The sequence below is a fragment of the Phalangium opilio genome, unplaced genomic scaffold, assembly GCF_054372755.1.
Source record: "Phalangium opilio isolate 3A_F unplaced genomic scaffold, DU_Popi_V2 ptg000103l_1, whole genome shotgun sequence".
Taxonomy (NCBI): Eukaryota; Metazoa; Arthropoda; class Arachnida; order Opiliones; family Phalangiidae; genus Phalangium; species Phalangium opilio.
The window spans coordinates 1796617-1810780 of NW_028324205.1; the positions used below are offsets into that span (position 1 = coordinate 1796617).

The following is a 14164-nucleotide window of genomic DNA, read 5'->3' on the forward strand; positions in this document are numbered from 1 at the left end:
TTAAATATTTTTCGTCATTACGATTCTTTAAGTAGTTGTGTAGCTATAAAGCTCTGTTTCATCTTAATATTCCAAGAACATCTTTCGATATTAACATTTCAAATTTGGTGTTTACTTTTTAATTCAGCTTTACTTCATTTATATATAGTGTAATCGCATTTTTTATATTCATTATATAATATGGGTGTTAATTCTTCATCTATCCACAAGTGTTGAAACGATTTGGTCTGTGAAATAAGATACCCTAGATTTAAACTAGAAATGACCTTGTTTCGCCTTCTCTTATAGGAGGTGTTAACGGTTTAGAGTGAGCCGAAAGTTAAATACACCCTTCAGTGATACATTTAGGTCCTCATTATAATTATTGAGGATACAAAGGAAATTGTTAAAGACCTTAACAATATTTCGCCAATTTGAACTATGTATTTCCGGTTTTTCTCATTGGCTGGTGGACCTGTGTTTAGAAAGTAAATTCGTCTCGGCTCGGAGAGGTTTATTTTGGTTTCCCAACTTGTTTATAAATAAAGGTCCAACTAAAGGAGCGTCTGTTCAAAGGTTCAAAGCAGCTGCACCACGTGACGAAACACTTTTTAGTGCCTTCCCCCCTATTTGTTTCCCCTCCTAATCTCTTTTACAATCCCCTATAGGTCAGTGGTAGAGCATTCCAATGCAGATCGAGGGGTCCTTGGTTCAAACCCGAGTTCCCCCTGTAATAGCAAGGATCATTGCGTTCATTTTAGTTAATTCGACATTACGGCTATGAACAAGGGGGAATAGGTCAGTGGTAGAGTATTCCAATGCAGATCGAGGGGTCCTTGGTTCAAACCCGAGTTCCCCCTGTAATTGCACGGATCATTGTGTTTATTTTAGTTAAATCGACATAACGGCTAAGAACAAGAGGGGACAGCTCAGTGGTAGAGCATTCGGCTGCAGATCGAGAGGTCCTTGGTTCAAACCCGAGCTGCGCCTGTAATAGCACGGATCATTGCGTTTATTTTAGTTAAATCGACATTACGGCTATGAAGGTGGGGGAATAGCTCAGTGGTAGAGCATTGCAATGCAGATCGAGGGGTCCTTGGTTCAAACCCGAGTTCCCCCTGTAATAGCACGGATCATTGCGTTCATTTTAGTTAATTCGACATTACGGCTATGAACAAGGGGGAATAGCTCAGTGGTAGAGCATTCCAATGCAGATCGAGAGGTCGTTGGTTCAATCCCGAGTTCCGCCTGTAATAGCACGGATCATTGCGTTCATTTTAGTTAATTCGACATTACGGCTATGAACAAGGGGGAATAGCTCAGTGGTAGAGCATTCCAATGCAGATCGAGAGGTCGTTGGTTCAATTCCGAGTTCCGCCTGTAATAGCACGGATCATTGCGTTTATTTTAGTTAATTCGACATTACGGCTATGAACAAGGGGGAATAGCTCAGTGGTAGAGCATTCGACTGCAGATCGAGGGGTCCTTGGTTCAAACCCGAGCTCCCCCTGTAATAGCACGGATCATCTGCCTCATATAAACTGGGATTTATTCAGCGATCAGGGCTGCTCCTCCCCCATTAAGTCTAAGGCAGCTCATATATTTGAGCTATGTTACAATCTAAATTTAAAACAAGTTAACGAACGTTCTCCTAATATTAACCTACTTGATCTATGTCTGACAAACATCAATGGATGGGAAATTGTGAAACTTAGCGACCCCTTGGTGGCCATTGACGCTTATTACCCACCGTTTTGCGTTATTCTAGGAGAGCGATAGCTCTCTTAGATAAGACTTCATACCGACTTTAATGTATAAGGATGGTTTTTTGATTGGTTATAACTTTTTTTTGTATCGTATTAACTGCTTTGAAAAAATTCCACAGAACTACAATTCGGGCCCTCAATATGTGGTTAAAATTTCAAAAAGATACACTCATTAGTTTATTTTATAAAAAATAAAGTTGCTAAGGGTGGTTTTCATTTGCATAAATTTGTCAGTGTTTTTGGTGAAAAAGTTAAATTTTCCCATAGAAATAACATGGAGTTTTTTTCAAATTTAGCCATTTTGTGGCCACCTTTTTGACATGAAATATTCGTTTGTTACGTTTGGGAACGGTTTTATATCAAAATTTAAACCTTTTTCTAGGACCATTTTTAAGGTTTTTGAGAAAAATTAATTTTAAGTATGTTTAATTTTAAATTTTAAAAACTACCCCAATCTGCGATATTTTAGCATTTATACACTGTTTTATTAGGAAATATCAGCGAGACTAATGTTGGCCTTTTTTAACGTATAGTTGCCTCATAATAATCCGATTGTTTCTTCTTAATGCCTTTTGGTTGGAATGGCCTATCGATAGTGAGATAAGACGGCTTTAATATTGCTGCAGTGACGTTGACGCGGCCGCTACAGCGACGCCATCAAAACACACGGGTCAAAATTGTCGCGGATATAGTCAAATTCAAACTAGCTTAATGGAATTTTAACTTTTCCCTGCTAATTATTCTGGATTACCAATAAAAGATAATTAAACTAGACTCCCAATTAAAGATAAATAAACTAGATTACGAATTTAAATAATTAATGTAGTTTACCAATTAAACGTTCTTAAAATAAATTATCAGTTAGAGTTAATTAAACTAGACTACCAATTAGAGGTTATTAAACTAGATTACGAATTAAGGGTTACTAATTAAATTACCAATTAAGGGTTACTAATTAAATTACCAATTAAGGGTTACTAATTAAATTACCAATTAAGGGTTACTAATTAAATTACCAATTAAGGGTAATTAATCTAGATTATCAATTAAGGGTAATTAATCTAGATTATCAATTAAGGGTAATTAATCTAGATTATCAATTAAGGGTAATTAATCTAGATTGTCAATTAAGGGTAATTAATCTAGATTACCAATTAAGGGTAATTAATCTAGATTATCAATTAAGGGTAATTAATCTAGATTACCAATTAAGGGTAATTAATCTAGATTACCAATTAAGGGTAATTAATCTAGATTACCAATTAAGGGTAATTAATCTAGATTACCAATTAAGGGTAATTAATCTAGATTACCAATTAAGGGTAATTAATCTAGATTACCAATTAAGGGTAATTAATCTAGATTACCAATTAAGGGTAATTAATTTAGATTACCAATTAAGGGTAATTAATCTAGATTACCAATTAAGGGTAATTAAACTTGATTACCGACGACTGGTAATTAAACCAGATTACCGACGACTGGTAATTAAACCAGATTACCGACGACTGGTAATTAAGCCAGATTACCGACGACCGTAAATTAAGCTAGATTACCGACGACCGGTAATTAAGCTAGATTACCGACGACCGGTAATTAAGCTAGATTACCGACGACCGGTAATTAAGCTAGATTACCGACGACCGGTAATTAAGCTAGCTTACCGACGACCGGTAATTAAGCTAGATTACCGACGACCGGTAATTAAGCTAGATTACCGACGACCGGTAATTAAGCTAGATTACCGACGACCGGTAATTAAGCTAGATTACCGACGACCGGTAATTAAGCTAGATTACCGACGACCGGTAATTAAGCTAGATTACCGACGACCGGTAATTAATTTAGATTAACGACGATCGGTAATTAAGCTAGATTACCGACGACCGGTAATTAAGCTAGATTACCGACGACCGGTAATTAAGCTAGCTTACCGACGACCGGTAATTAAGCTAGCTTACCGACGACCGGTAATTAAGCTAGATTACCGACGACCGGTAATTAAGCTAGATTACCGACGACCGGTAATTAAGCTAGATTACCGACGACCGGTAATTAAGCTAGATTACCGACGACCGGTAATTAAGCTAGATTACCGACGACCGGTAATTAAGCTAGATTACCGACGACCGGTAATTAAGCTAGATTACCGACGACCGGTAATTAAGCTAGATTACCGACGACCGGTAATTAAGCTAGATTACCGACGACCGGTAATTAAGCTAGATTACCGACGACCGGTAATTTAGCCGTATTACCGACGGCTGGTATTTAAGCTAGATTACCGATGGACGCGCAACGGCCTAGGACTTTTTCTCCCATATTTTCTAAAGAATTTTAATTAATATGAAGACTGAAGTGACAGATATTAATAAAAACTGTCATTGTAGACAAAGACTGGAAAGTGTAAAAGATAAGGTTTGAAGTAACAGATACTAAAATTTTCACTTTTGAAGACATCATTATAAAACATCAATTATTTTAAAAAATTCTTATCTTACTTTTTTTCACCAAAATTTCATTTTCCCAAAATATTTTTCAGCAATATTTACCAAAGAGAATAGAACGCCAGTATGAGCTACAAAGATGGCGGCCACTGTTAAGGCGGGGGAGCCTAGTTTCTACGTTTTCTCTCTTTTTTGGGGAGGAATACCTGTCAATCTTTGATTTTGTATGCTTAAAGGATTTTTGGTAGGAGTAAATTTATAAAGACCATAATATAAAGTGAGAAATATTTATTTCACAAGAACAATGAAGACTAATTTATGTTAATAAAAATGTCTGCAAACAAAGCCCCAGTCAATTAAAATATATAAAATTTTACAAATTTAAAATTATTTAATGTAACCATAAGGTGCTGTAGTATAATCGGGGAAAACGCGAACTTTATCTACGACCACCTGATATGTTTTGGTCTGTTCTATCGTAATTAAAGTATGATTGGGTAGGCGACGTATTTGAGGTCCAATGCGTACCTGCACAGAGTTTATTTCAGGTTTCCCCTGGTTGTTCACTCCCAATAATTTTTTCATGATATCAAAATTAACATAATTTTCTGTAGATGTGTTTAAGTAGAATCCTTTAACTTTAATAATGTTAGTAATTTTATCAGTTGCGGGATCGTAAATGTTCATGGAATAGTTTTTAGCCCCAGCACTTCCGAACTCACAAATATATGCGTCTTTTCCGTAAGGTTCTAGTTCATTTTTTAATTCCCCAAGGTAATGCCCTGTCGGGAGTATTGGGACGCCATCTGGTGAGAGGTAGATAAGGCTATCGGTATCCATATAAAAACAGAGGTCACCTACCATCTCAAGATGTTTTAAAAGATGAAGTCGCGCCATAGTTGTTGTATAGCAGGCTATTACCACATTAGTATGCTTATGCGCTATCTCATTCTCGGTAATGTCTTCTGATTTAACTAAGATGGTGTTGTCATTTAAAGTCATGAGACTTTTTACTTCTTTATCGGGGTTGAGGATCAATTCGTATAGAGTCTTGGCGTCTTTTATGATGTCTGTTGAGGCGTGTCTAGTTTTCTGTCCAAATTTCCCCCAAAAAGAGTTAAGCATAAGCTTACTGAGGCATCTTAACCCCTCGTTCTTTTCAATTTTATCTATATCTAGATCTATCCCCTCAACTTCTTTGTAGTTCCTGACATAGTTTTCTTTGTCCTCCTGGGTGATACAATCGGCAGGGAAACCGCTAGCCAGAGTTTTGTACTCTAAAAAGGCGTTTACGTAGTCTTTAAAAAGACCGCCTTGTTTAGTCTCTGTGTTGTATTGCGTTATTTTGTAGGACCAGGCTTCGTACATGCGCGTGATTTTGTATCCTCGCTCTACGGCGTATCTCAACTCGTCGGTAACCCAGGTACCCCGCAGCTCTCTCTGATCAGGTGTGTGTGAACAGTCACCTTGAAATTGAGTTTTACAACAGGTGTAACATAGGGGAAAGGTGAGCTTACCATTTATCCGTGCGGGTAAAACCGGATGTATGAGATTTTGAGCCGGTAGTATGTCACATTTGAGAAGGCCATCAAAAGAAAATATGTCAGGAAAATTATCTAAAATAATTTGTGGATGTCCAATAGGAATTTTACCCGTTTTGTTCACGAACGGATATAAACTGGTGAAATCAACGTAGTGCATTTTTTCTGTACCAGCTGTTTTATGATATAGTTTGTTAGCGCTACAACGACCTCCAAAGAAAGCATCACGTGGGTTCAATCTTTTGGCTGTTTTAATACGAATGTCGTTACGTTTTAAAAAATCATTTATTTCGGTGTTATTTGTTTTGTCCTGTAGCCACTCGCATTCCCATTTGACATTCACTTTGTAGTGGAGGGCTTCTAGTTTACAAATTTTTTTCTCGGTTTTTGTGTACCTCGTATTTAATGTTTGAGTGGGGTCACCATGTAAAATCATGTTTCTGTTTATAGGGAAGTGAACTTTACAGCCATGATAGTAGCATCCCATGAATTCGAACACTTCTTTGTTTGTGGGGCAATAACCATCTACCTTTAGGGTTTGGATTTTAACCTCCCTACCTCTAAAAGAGGATTGAATAAGAATGTTTCTCTCGTGAGACGTCCATTCTAGCCATTCAATAGCGCCGAAAGATTGATTTTCGCCAAGTCTGTAGTAGTTTGATGGGATGATGCTAATGGTGTTGGATTTGAGATAATTTTTACGATATACATAAGAACAAACGCCTGGGAGGGTAACTGAGCCACAATTAAATGGGTCTACGTTAGTAACTTTAAGTAGGAGCGATCGAAAAGTTAGGCACCCTAAAAATAAGAGTAAAGTGTCGTTCTCGCAATAATGATAAAGCTCCTTTAAAAAATTAAAGCCTTTACCCTTACGGACTTCTGAAGTGTGCCATTTTAAGAAAGTGTCCAAGTTTTTCCTGGTGAAATACTGACACCCGTAAGCTTCTGTCGGTGGTAGAGTGTCCTCCAATACGTAGTTAGTCTCCTCTTGTCTATCTATATCGAATTCGTGATCCACTACGTTGAAAAGGAAATGAGGAAAATACCCTTTAGCGGCATTAGGGAGACCGAAAGTTGCGGGAAACTTGGATAAAGCGACTGGGATGAAATTATATGAATCAAGGAATAATATATTTGATAGTTTCATTTCTAAAATCCGAGTTCCGTTAATTTTCAATGATTCGCGTACAAATTTCTCGTCACGATTAATTATTTCTCTAATTAATAGTTGGTTGTCATAGTTACTACCAAAATGAGACACCACGATGACTTTCTTCACGTCGAATAAGCTAATCAAGTAATCTAGGAAGGCAGCTATGGGTTTGCCACCTGTGAAGCGTTGTTTGCGAGGCCCAAATTGATTACATTTAATACAATTAAAATCGAGGGACGTTTCGTCAATGCAGTCTCCGCAAACAGAGATGCTCACGCATAAGATGGCTTGATGCTCGTACGCTCCCAACTTGTCCGTACATCTTTTCGTTTGTATACATTCAATGTCGAAGAAAACATACATGAGTTCTGGTAAATTAAGGCGTGGTTTTTTAGCAGGGTTAACATTGATTGTTTTGTCTTTGATCACTTGAATGTAGCATAAATGATCGCTGGGTTGATGCTTCCCACATATAGGACAGAACATCTCCCCACAGCTATGTCTAGTAGTACGTTTTACGAAATCAATTATTTTAAAGCAGCTTTTGCAATGGTAAAGCCGCTCGCAAAGGGCTTTTTTGTTACCAACAGGAACCAAATGGCTGTTATAACAATCGTCACCCCAGAATTTTCGTAGGCAGGAACCGCATGTTTTTTCTCGTCCATGGCAAACAGTAGGACGCATACATTTAAAGCAAAAGTCATTGCATTTATGAGATTGAATCTGCCAGTAAGGTGTGAGGCATTTCTCGCAAAAGTGGTCATGACTAAACAATGGTTTTAAATTTGTTATGACATTATAATGATTACTCTCGTTAAGCAGGAAGAGACGTGGTCGGGTATCTGTAGGGTCGTTTTCGCCTAAAATTAAAATGGGTACTCTGTTTTCGAATTTATAGACGAATATAGAATAGGAGGATAAATAAACTTTAAATTTCTGGAACGAAGCGGGGGTACCGCATTCGGATACAGAAACTCCGGCCTTTTGACAAAGATCTAAAGCCTCTGTTTTTTGGATTGTGTATCGGGGTCCTGCTCGTGATATGGTTATGTAACGATTTTTTAACTCTGTGTTGTTTTTATTGTTCATGTGGACACGATGAGCGACAGCAACACAAAGGCTACGCGCTAAACAGAGATTATCAGTGTTTGGTATAGACCTTTTCACACTTAGAGCGAGGGTGAAAAGGGGGTAAAATTCTCGAGAGGTGAGCATGTGCAGAAAGAATGTTTGTTGCCAGTCGTATTTATGAAGCCATTGCTTTTACCTTACTAGTTAGGCATTCGAGTTTATTTTTATAAAACAGTGTTGTATTAATGGTTGTAAAAGTATAAATTGAACTTCCTAGGTGAAATTTTATCGAATTCAATTGATAGACGTAAAATTGGGCTAGTTTATAATATTCTACAGACCAAATTGGGCGCTAAGGCTTACGAGCGTGTTATACGCGGCGCTTTCGGGGCAGGGCACGTCACGGCATCGGCGATGTCCGCCGATGAACCGATGATCCCATACGGTCGCCGAGGCTTAGTGAGTTTTAACCAACTATTATCATTGCACCGTTTCCATTAGAACTTAAACACTGTTTATTTCTTAACATGGTTATAATTTCACTCTCTCGGTTTAAATACTAGGCATTTTATTTTAATATTAAATTACAAAACGTTCTAAAACACGTCCATCGTAGTTTATTTTACATGTTAACTCCATAGAAGTGTAAAACTCGCGGCAACAAACTTGCAACTGCTCATGCGCGGCCATAAGTGTGAAAAGGTCTATTCGTCGAATCCCCCTTCGATCCTTTGAAAAAATACTGAAGGGCTTGAGTTGTCTACGATTAGAACGTCCATACCCTTCTGGTATTCTGACTATACTGAATATCATTTTTATAGGTCCTTGAAAAAAATGTTCGATCTCATCATCATAAAGTAACTCGGCTAGTTGATCAAAGAGAATAGAAGGGTCTACTTGATCGAGTCTTTTAAAGGATAATTCAAGTTCCGAATGACAGTTTATACCCAGACTTCGTAAAGTTATTTGCACGTAATCTGTTGCTCTATATTCGCTTAATACGTGTTCCGTAATAGAACATATACTATCCACCGGATCATCAGTTATATTTAGAGTTATTTCCCTCCCATACATATTAAAATGTTCAAAAAATCTCTCGCTCTGCTCTAGAATTTCGCAAGAGGGTACATCTTCTATAGGTGAAGGGGGACACCCCCCTCCCCATTGATCATAAACATTCGCCTCCGCCTCCTCCGAATCTACGATGGAGCTCTTTTCGCTGGGGGCGTAATCGGAAAAGTTCAGAGACATATATTCAAAAGGGTCGTTCTCCGTCTCGTCTTGTTGACACGCGTTATCTAGAATCTCCCCCATCTCCCTGCCAGTTTGTGAATTATCGAAACTGGGTCTTAAAGATTCATGGTTATCCCGTTCCATTTCTTGCTTCCGTCTTTTCACGCGGTCTAAGTAAGAAATTTTTATAGGGGTAGGAATTAAATTATACAAATGTTCCAATTCGTCATGTGTTTGACAGGTTTCAGGTGTACGAGGAACGTTCTTCATATAGTCTATTAGATCGAGGAACGTTTGAATAATATTTAAGCCGCCATTTATGATAAAACCGGGTAATGTTGAAGGTATATTAGCAGGATCTAAGTGTAAATAAGAGCATAGAAAATAATAAAACTTGTATATTTCGACTATGTTCCAAGCCTTATTTACGGCCATTTCGTCAAGTGTCCAGCGAAGTGCTTCAGCGTCCATGTTGAGGTTTTGACGATTGATGTTCGACTGTGAAGTACTGTTATTTTCTCACGTTCTTTATACTAGATTCCTACCCCCCCTTCTCTTCCTCCTCTCAAGGTGGGGTCAAGGACAGTTGATTTTTCGAAATTATTGACTAACAATACAAGGTACTAGCAAAGGCCATCGCAGCTGATTTCCGACATGTTTAAACACGTCTAACATTGTTTGACAGTGAACAATAGGTGATATAAGATAGACGTACGATGGCTTGACAGGGTGTCAAATAGTCGTATAACAAAACAACGAATTTGCAATAGATTTTATAATTCCACAAAAGGAATAATTATAACAAAAGAGTTGGTGCGACATTCCACTAGGTGGGGACTTCTTCAACAATGACATTGAGAAAATGTTCGGAAAGAATTTCTTCAATCAATCAAATTGTGACAGTTCTATTTAAGGAATGTTGAGAATAGTAGATAAATAGGTCAAGTTTACTATTGTGTAATTTATTTACTCCTCAACTGTCAGGTACACAAAGCTTGTCAGGAATTCGTCGGATCTTGGAGATTTAAAAACTGCTCATTGTGCTATTTATCTTATTGGTCTTGAGAGTGCTGGAATTCCTTAATCCCTGGTTTGAAAAACGCACCTAAAAATACGCTTATAATCGAAGAAGGGGAGAGGGTTCTTCAACAATGACCTTAGGTCTTTGAAGATGTTAGGAAAATATTTCGTCAATCAAATATTGACAGGTCTGGAATGTGGGTCATAGTAGATAAATAGGTCAAGTTTACTATTGTGTTATTTACTTACTCGTCAGCTGTTATGGAGGGAAGTACACAAAGGTTGTCAAGAATTCGTCGGATCTTGGAGGTTAACCCTCAAAAACTACTTATTGTATTCTTTATATTACTGATTTTGGGAATGTTAGAATTCCTTAATATTTGGTTTCAGAACTTTGACATAAAAATACGCCTACAATCTAACAACGGAACAGTCAAGGACAATAGATATTTCGCGATAGCTACTTAGGAAATTTAGTATAAAAACCGTGGAACACGACAGAGGAGAGTATCATTATTCGAGAAGACCTTAAACGTGCAACATGGAAAATCAAGAAGCTGTTAAGAGGAAGATTGGCGTAACTAACGAACGAAAAATCAACGGTAGATTCCACATTTCTAGAGAGTTGTTCCTGACAACGGGCTTCGTGAACGGCACCCTCGATCCCGAGATTCGCTTATGTAAGAAGCAGTCGGTAAAAAGTTTCGCCATTTCAACAAGTACCTGGGAGAAGTTGATCCCGCGTTTACCCGTATTAGCAGGCTGGACGGCGGGCCACGAAACCAATAACTTTGAAGTCGTTTTGAACGATAACGCAAATGAAAAAACAACTGTCGTGGCGTATCATAATACGTGTCACATTAAAGATCTACTAAATGAGGACTCCATTGTTTTGGACAGTATGGAAACAGCGGCATTGAACCGAGTTTCGAACGCCGTTAAGGAGCATCTTATTAAGTTAAGTAACCATGAAATTGTATTCACGCACATGGCTGATATTATTATAGAATTTTATAATGCTATTTATGATAATTTATACGGCGAACACGATCGCATACCGTGTTTAGATGGGCAGCCCGAAAAATTCGATGCAGTGGTGGGATACTTCACCAATTTCGTAACATCGTACCAAGTGGTAATGAAATTTAATAATGTACTGGAAGAAGAAAATCTTGAAAGTAAATTTTATAACTATAATGTATTCTCGGTAATTTCGGGTCAAATAACATTTTTAAAAGAGAGAATGCACATGTTAACGCATTTTTAAATTTATGTCTGTTTGATAATTTGTTTTTTTTTCATTGATGTTTCAAAAATAAATTGAATTTAAAACTGAAAAACTGTTCCATTTTATATAACTAATACAACACAGAAATGATATAAATTTCTGGTTTTTAAATTTTAAGCCTAAGAAATATAAAAGTAGATATAACTAAAGTGTAGGAAAAACTTGTCGATTTTTTGATAGGAACTTATTTTAAATAAAACGAAGTAAATAAGGCAAAAACAATTTATTTTATTTAAAATATTTACAACAATTTTTTTTTTTTTTTACTCCCCCCCCCTCCCCCACCTCAATCGATTGAGAGGTTTCGCACGAGTGTACGGACCCCCTCGAACATCACGTCGTCCCGGTTCTCGTACACTCGTGCGTGGCCCGGGGGGACTTCGAGGAAACGTACCCGACGGTACGTCGACAACTGGGCGAGCTCCTGCGTCACTCTGTTGGGAAAGAGAAAGAGAGAGAGAGAGTTATTCTATACGTTAATAAATAAAGTATTGGATAACAACAAATAATAAAGAAATTAACTCACCGGAACCCGCGACAGTTGAGGGCCAGGAGGCTAAAAAAGAAAAATTAAAATTTAGATAAACGAATCATTAAATAATGCATGAAAACTTACTCGTGGGGTATAAAAACGCAGTTATTATACACGACCTGCCTTACTTGATTAAGCAGGTCGTGCATAAAGTCGTCATCCGCCACGACCTCCGCTAGTCCCGCCAGGTAGGTTGTTATTTCATATACCAAGCTGTAAATAAATAAAAATTATAATACCGTAGTGTAACGTAAAACAAAAGGTTCACTTACAAGTCCCCGTTGATGTTTAAGTCATCCACTCCCGGCCGGGGCATAGCTAGCCACGGATAGTATATGGCCGGGAGTGGTAGATATTCTAGTTGAGGTTCGGGGGAGGGGGTGCATGGTGGTGGTGGGCTCGGTGGCGGCGATGGATTACGGGGCCTTGGCCCTACCACGCAGAGTGGTCTTGGAGGTGGTGGCGAGGGGGCTAGCTCCAGGGACTCGGGGGTCCCAGAGCGGGAGGAGTCGGAAAACTCGATTGGGGAATACGGGGTATCAACCCCATGGACGTAGCTATAGAGAAAGATTTTCTAAGTCTTTTCCTAAGTTTTAAAAAAAGTATTTCTTACCATGTTGCGGAAATGTCCATCGCTCCGTGTTGGCTGTGGTGGTGGTGGTTCATGGTTCAGAGAGAATGATAACTTTGAGGTCTCAACCTCTTCATTTTATACTTTTTACTAGGGTCAAGGCGTGTTCGAGAGCAAACAAATGACTTCGAGGTATTTAGTACGTACAAGGGTAGAAAATTTTCGCGGGCAAAATTATACGAAACCTTGCCATTGGACTAAAAATGTATTTCAGGCGACTTTTTTTTTTGGGGGGACATTTAGAGAAACCCCTTTAGCGTTTCTTCGATTGACCGTACAAGGGTCTTTAGTTTAACCGTATTTACCATCTCAAATAGTGACAGTCCATGTTAAAAGCTTCGCCCCTATAGTGAAAGGCAGCATGATGGCCCTACTTTTCAAAATTATTTCTACGCGTTCACGATGGCCTACCCGCGCCGCGCTTCCCCCCTCCCCCCGCGTGTCGTTTGGGCCCCCCCCTACCCCCCGCGTTTGGGGTTCGCGACCCGGGGTTTGCGCGCGTTCGCGTATTAATTGAATACGTTTAAGTACGAATGATAGTTACAAATAAGTTTCATTCGAGTATTAGCTATGATACCGTTCACTACACCTGGAAATTTGATTATTTTCGGTCCTTCGGGATCAGGTAAGACAGTTTTATGCAAACGAATAATTGAAAATAAGGACAAAATGTTTGAACCTAAAGTCGATTTAGTTGTTTGGCATTATAGTATATATCAGCCTTGCTACGATAAATTGAAAGAAATGGGCGTAATAATGCGTCAAGGTTTACCCGACGTTACTATATACGATGGCTCTAAAACAATACTAATCGTCTTAGACGATCTCATGTTAGAAAATAAAAATAATATTTTATCAGAAATATTTACTAAGCAATCTCACCATAGGAAATTATTCGTCATCACCCTTTTACAAAACATATTTGAAAAAAACTTGAGAACAGCCTCTTTAAACGCGCATTACATGATTCTTATGAAAACTGTGAGAGATCTTATGCAATTAGTGGCTCTCTCTAAACAATTGGCTCCCAACAACTCTAAATTTATTGTAGAATGTTATCTGGATGCGACAGAAAAACCTTACGGGTATTTACTTTGCGATTTAACCCAGAAATGTCATTCCGATTTAAGGTTTAGAACAAATATTTTACCGGGAGAACAAATAGTCATCTATACTCCCAAGAAGAAAACGATATAATGAATGAATAGGATGTTTATTGTGCATATAAAAAACTATACATATAGTTCACGAGAATATACACATTAATTTTCAGGAATACAAGTAAAGGATAAACATATAACTTTAGTCCAGTGGAATAAATAACATTTGTAAGCTAACGAATTTGTTTTATAGAAATGGAAAAAATATCAAAAACTAATGAGTACTTATTATACGTTCTTTGAATGCGGTAAATTGGATTTAAAAATTGACATGGCACATAAAAGGTGACATTATTTCGAAAAGTATGAGGAACTAGATAGTTTAAATTAGCCAATAGGT

The 14164-nt window shown here is 37.9% G+C and overlaps 2 protein-coding genes across 2 annotated transcripts; both read right to left on the minus strand.

The window, feature by feature from the left end:
* Positions 1-4579: 4579 nt before the first annotated feature.
* Positions 4580-7978, minus strand: LOC149630131 (uncharacterized). Its single transcript, XM_089851309.1, has 3 exons — positions 6926-7978; positions 6604-6820; positions 4580-6534 (listed from the first exon to the last, which is right to left on the minus strand). Exons 1-3 carry the CDS (start codon positions 7976-7978, stop codon positions 4580-4582), a joined length of 3225 nt encoding a protein of 1074 aa, XP_089707435.1.
* A 3801-nt stretch (positions 7979-11779) lies between these two features.
* LOC149630132 (uncharacterized) lies at positions 11780-13067 on the minus strand. The gene is made up of 5 exons (XM_089851305.1): positions 12647-13067; positions 12306-12590; positions 12118-12246; positions 12028-12057; positions 11780-11935 (listed from the first exon to the last, which is right to left on the minus strand). The coding sequence occupies exons 1-5, from the start codon at positions 12697-12699 to the stop codon at positions 11788-11790; spliced, it is 645 nt and encodes a 214-aa protein (XP_089707431.1). The 5' UTR covers positions 12700-13067; the 3' UTR covers positions 11780-11787.
* Positions 13068-14164: the final 1097 nt, after the last annotated feature.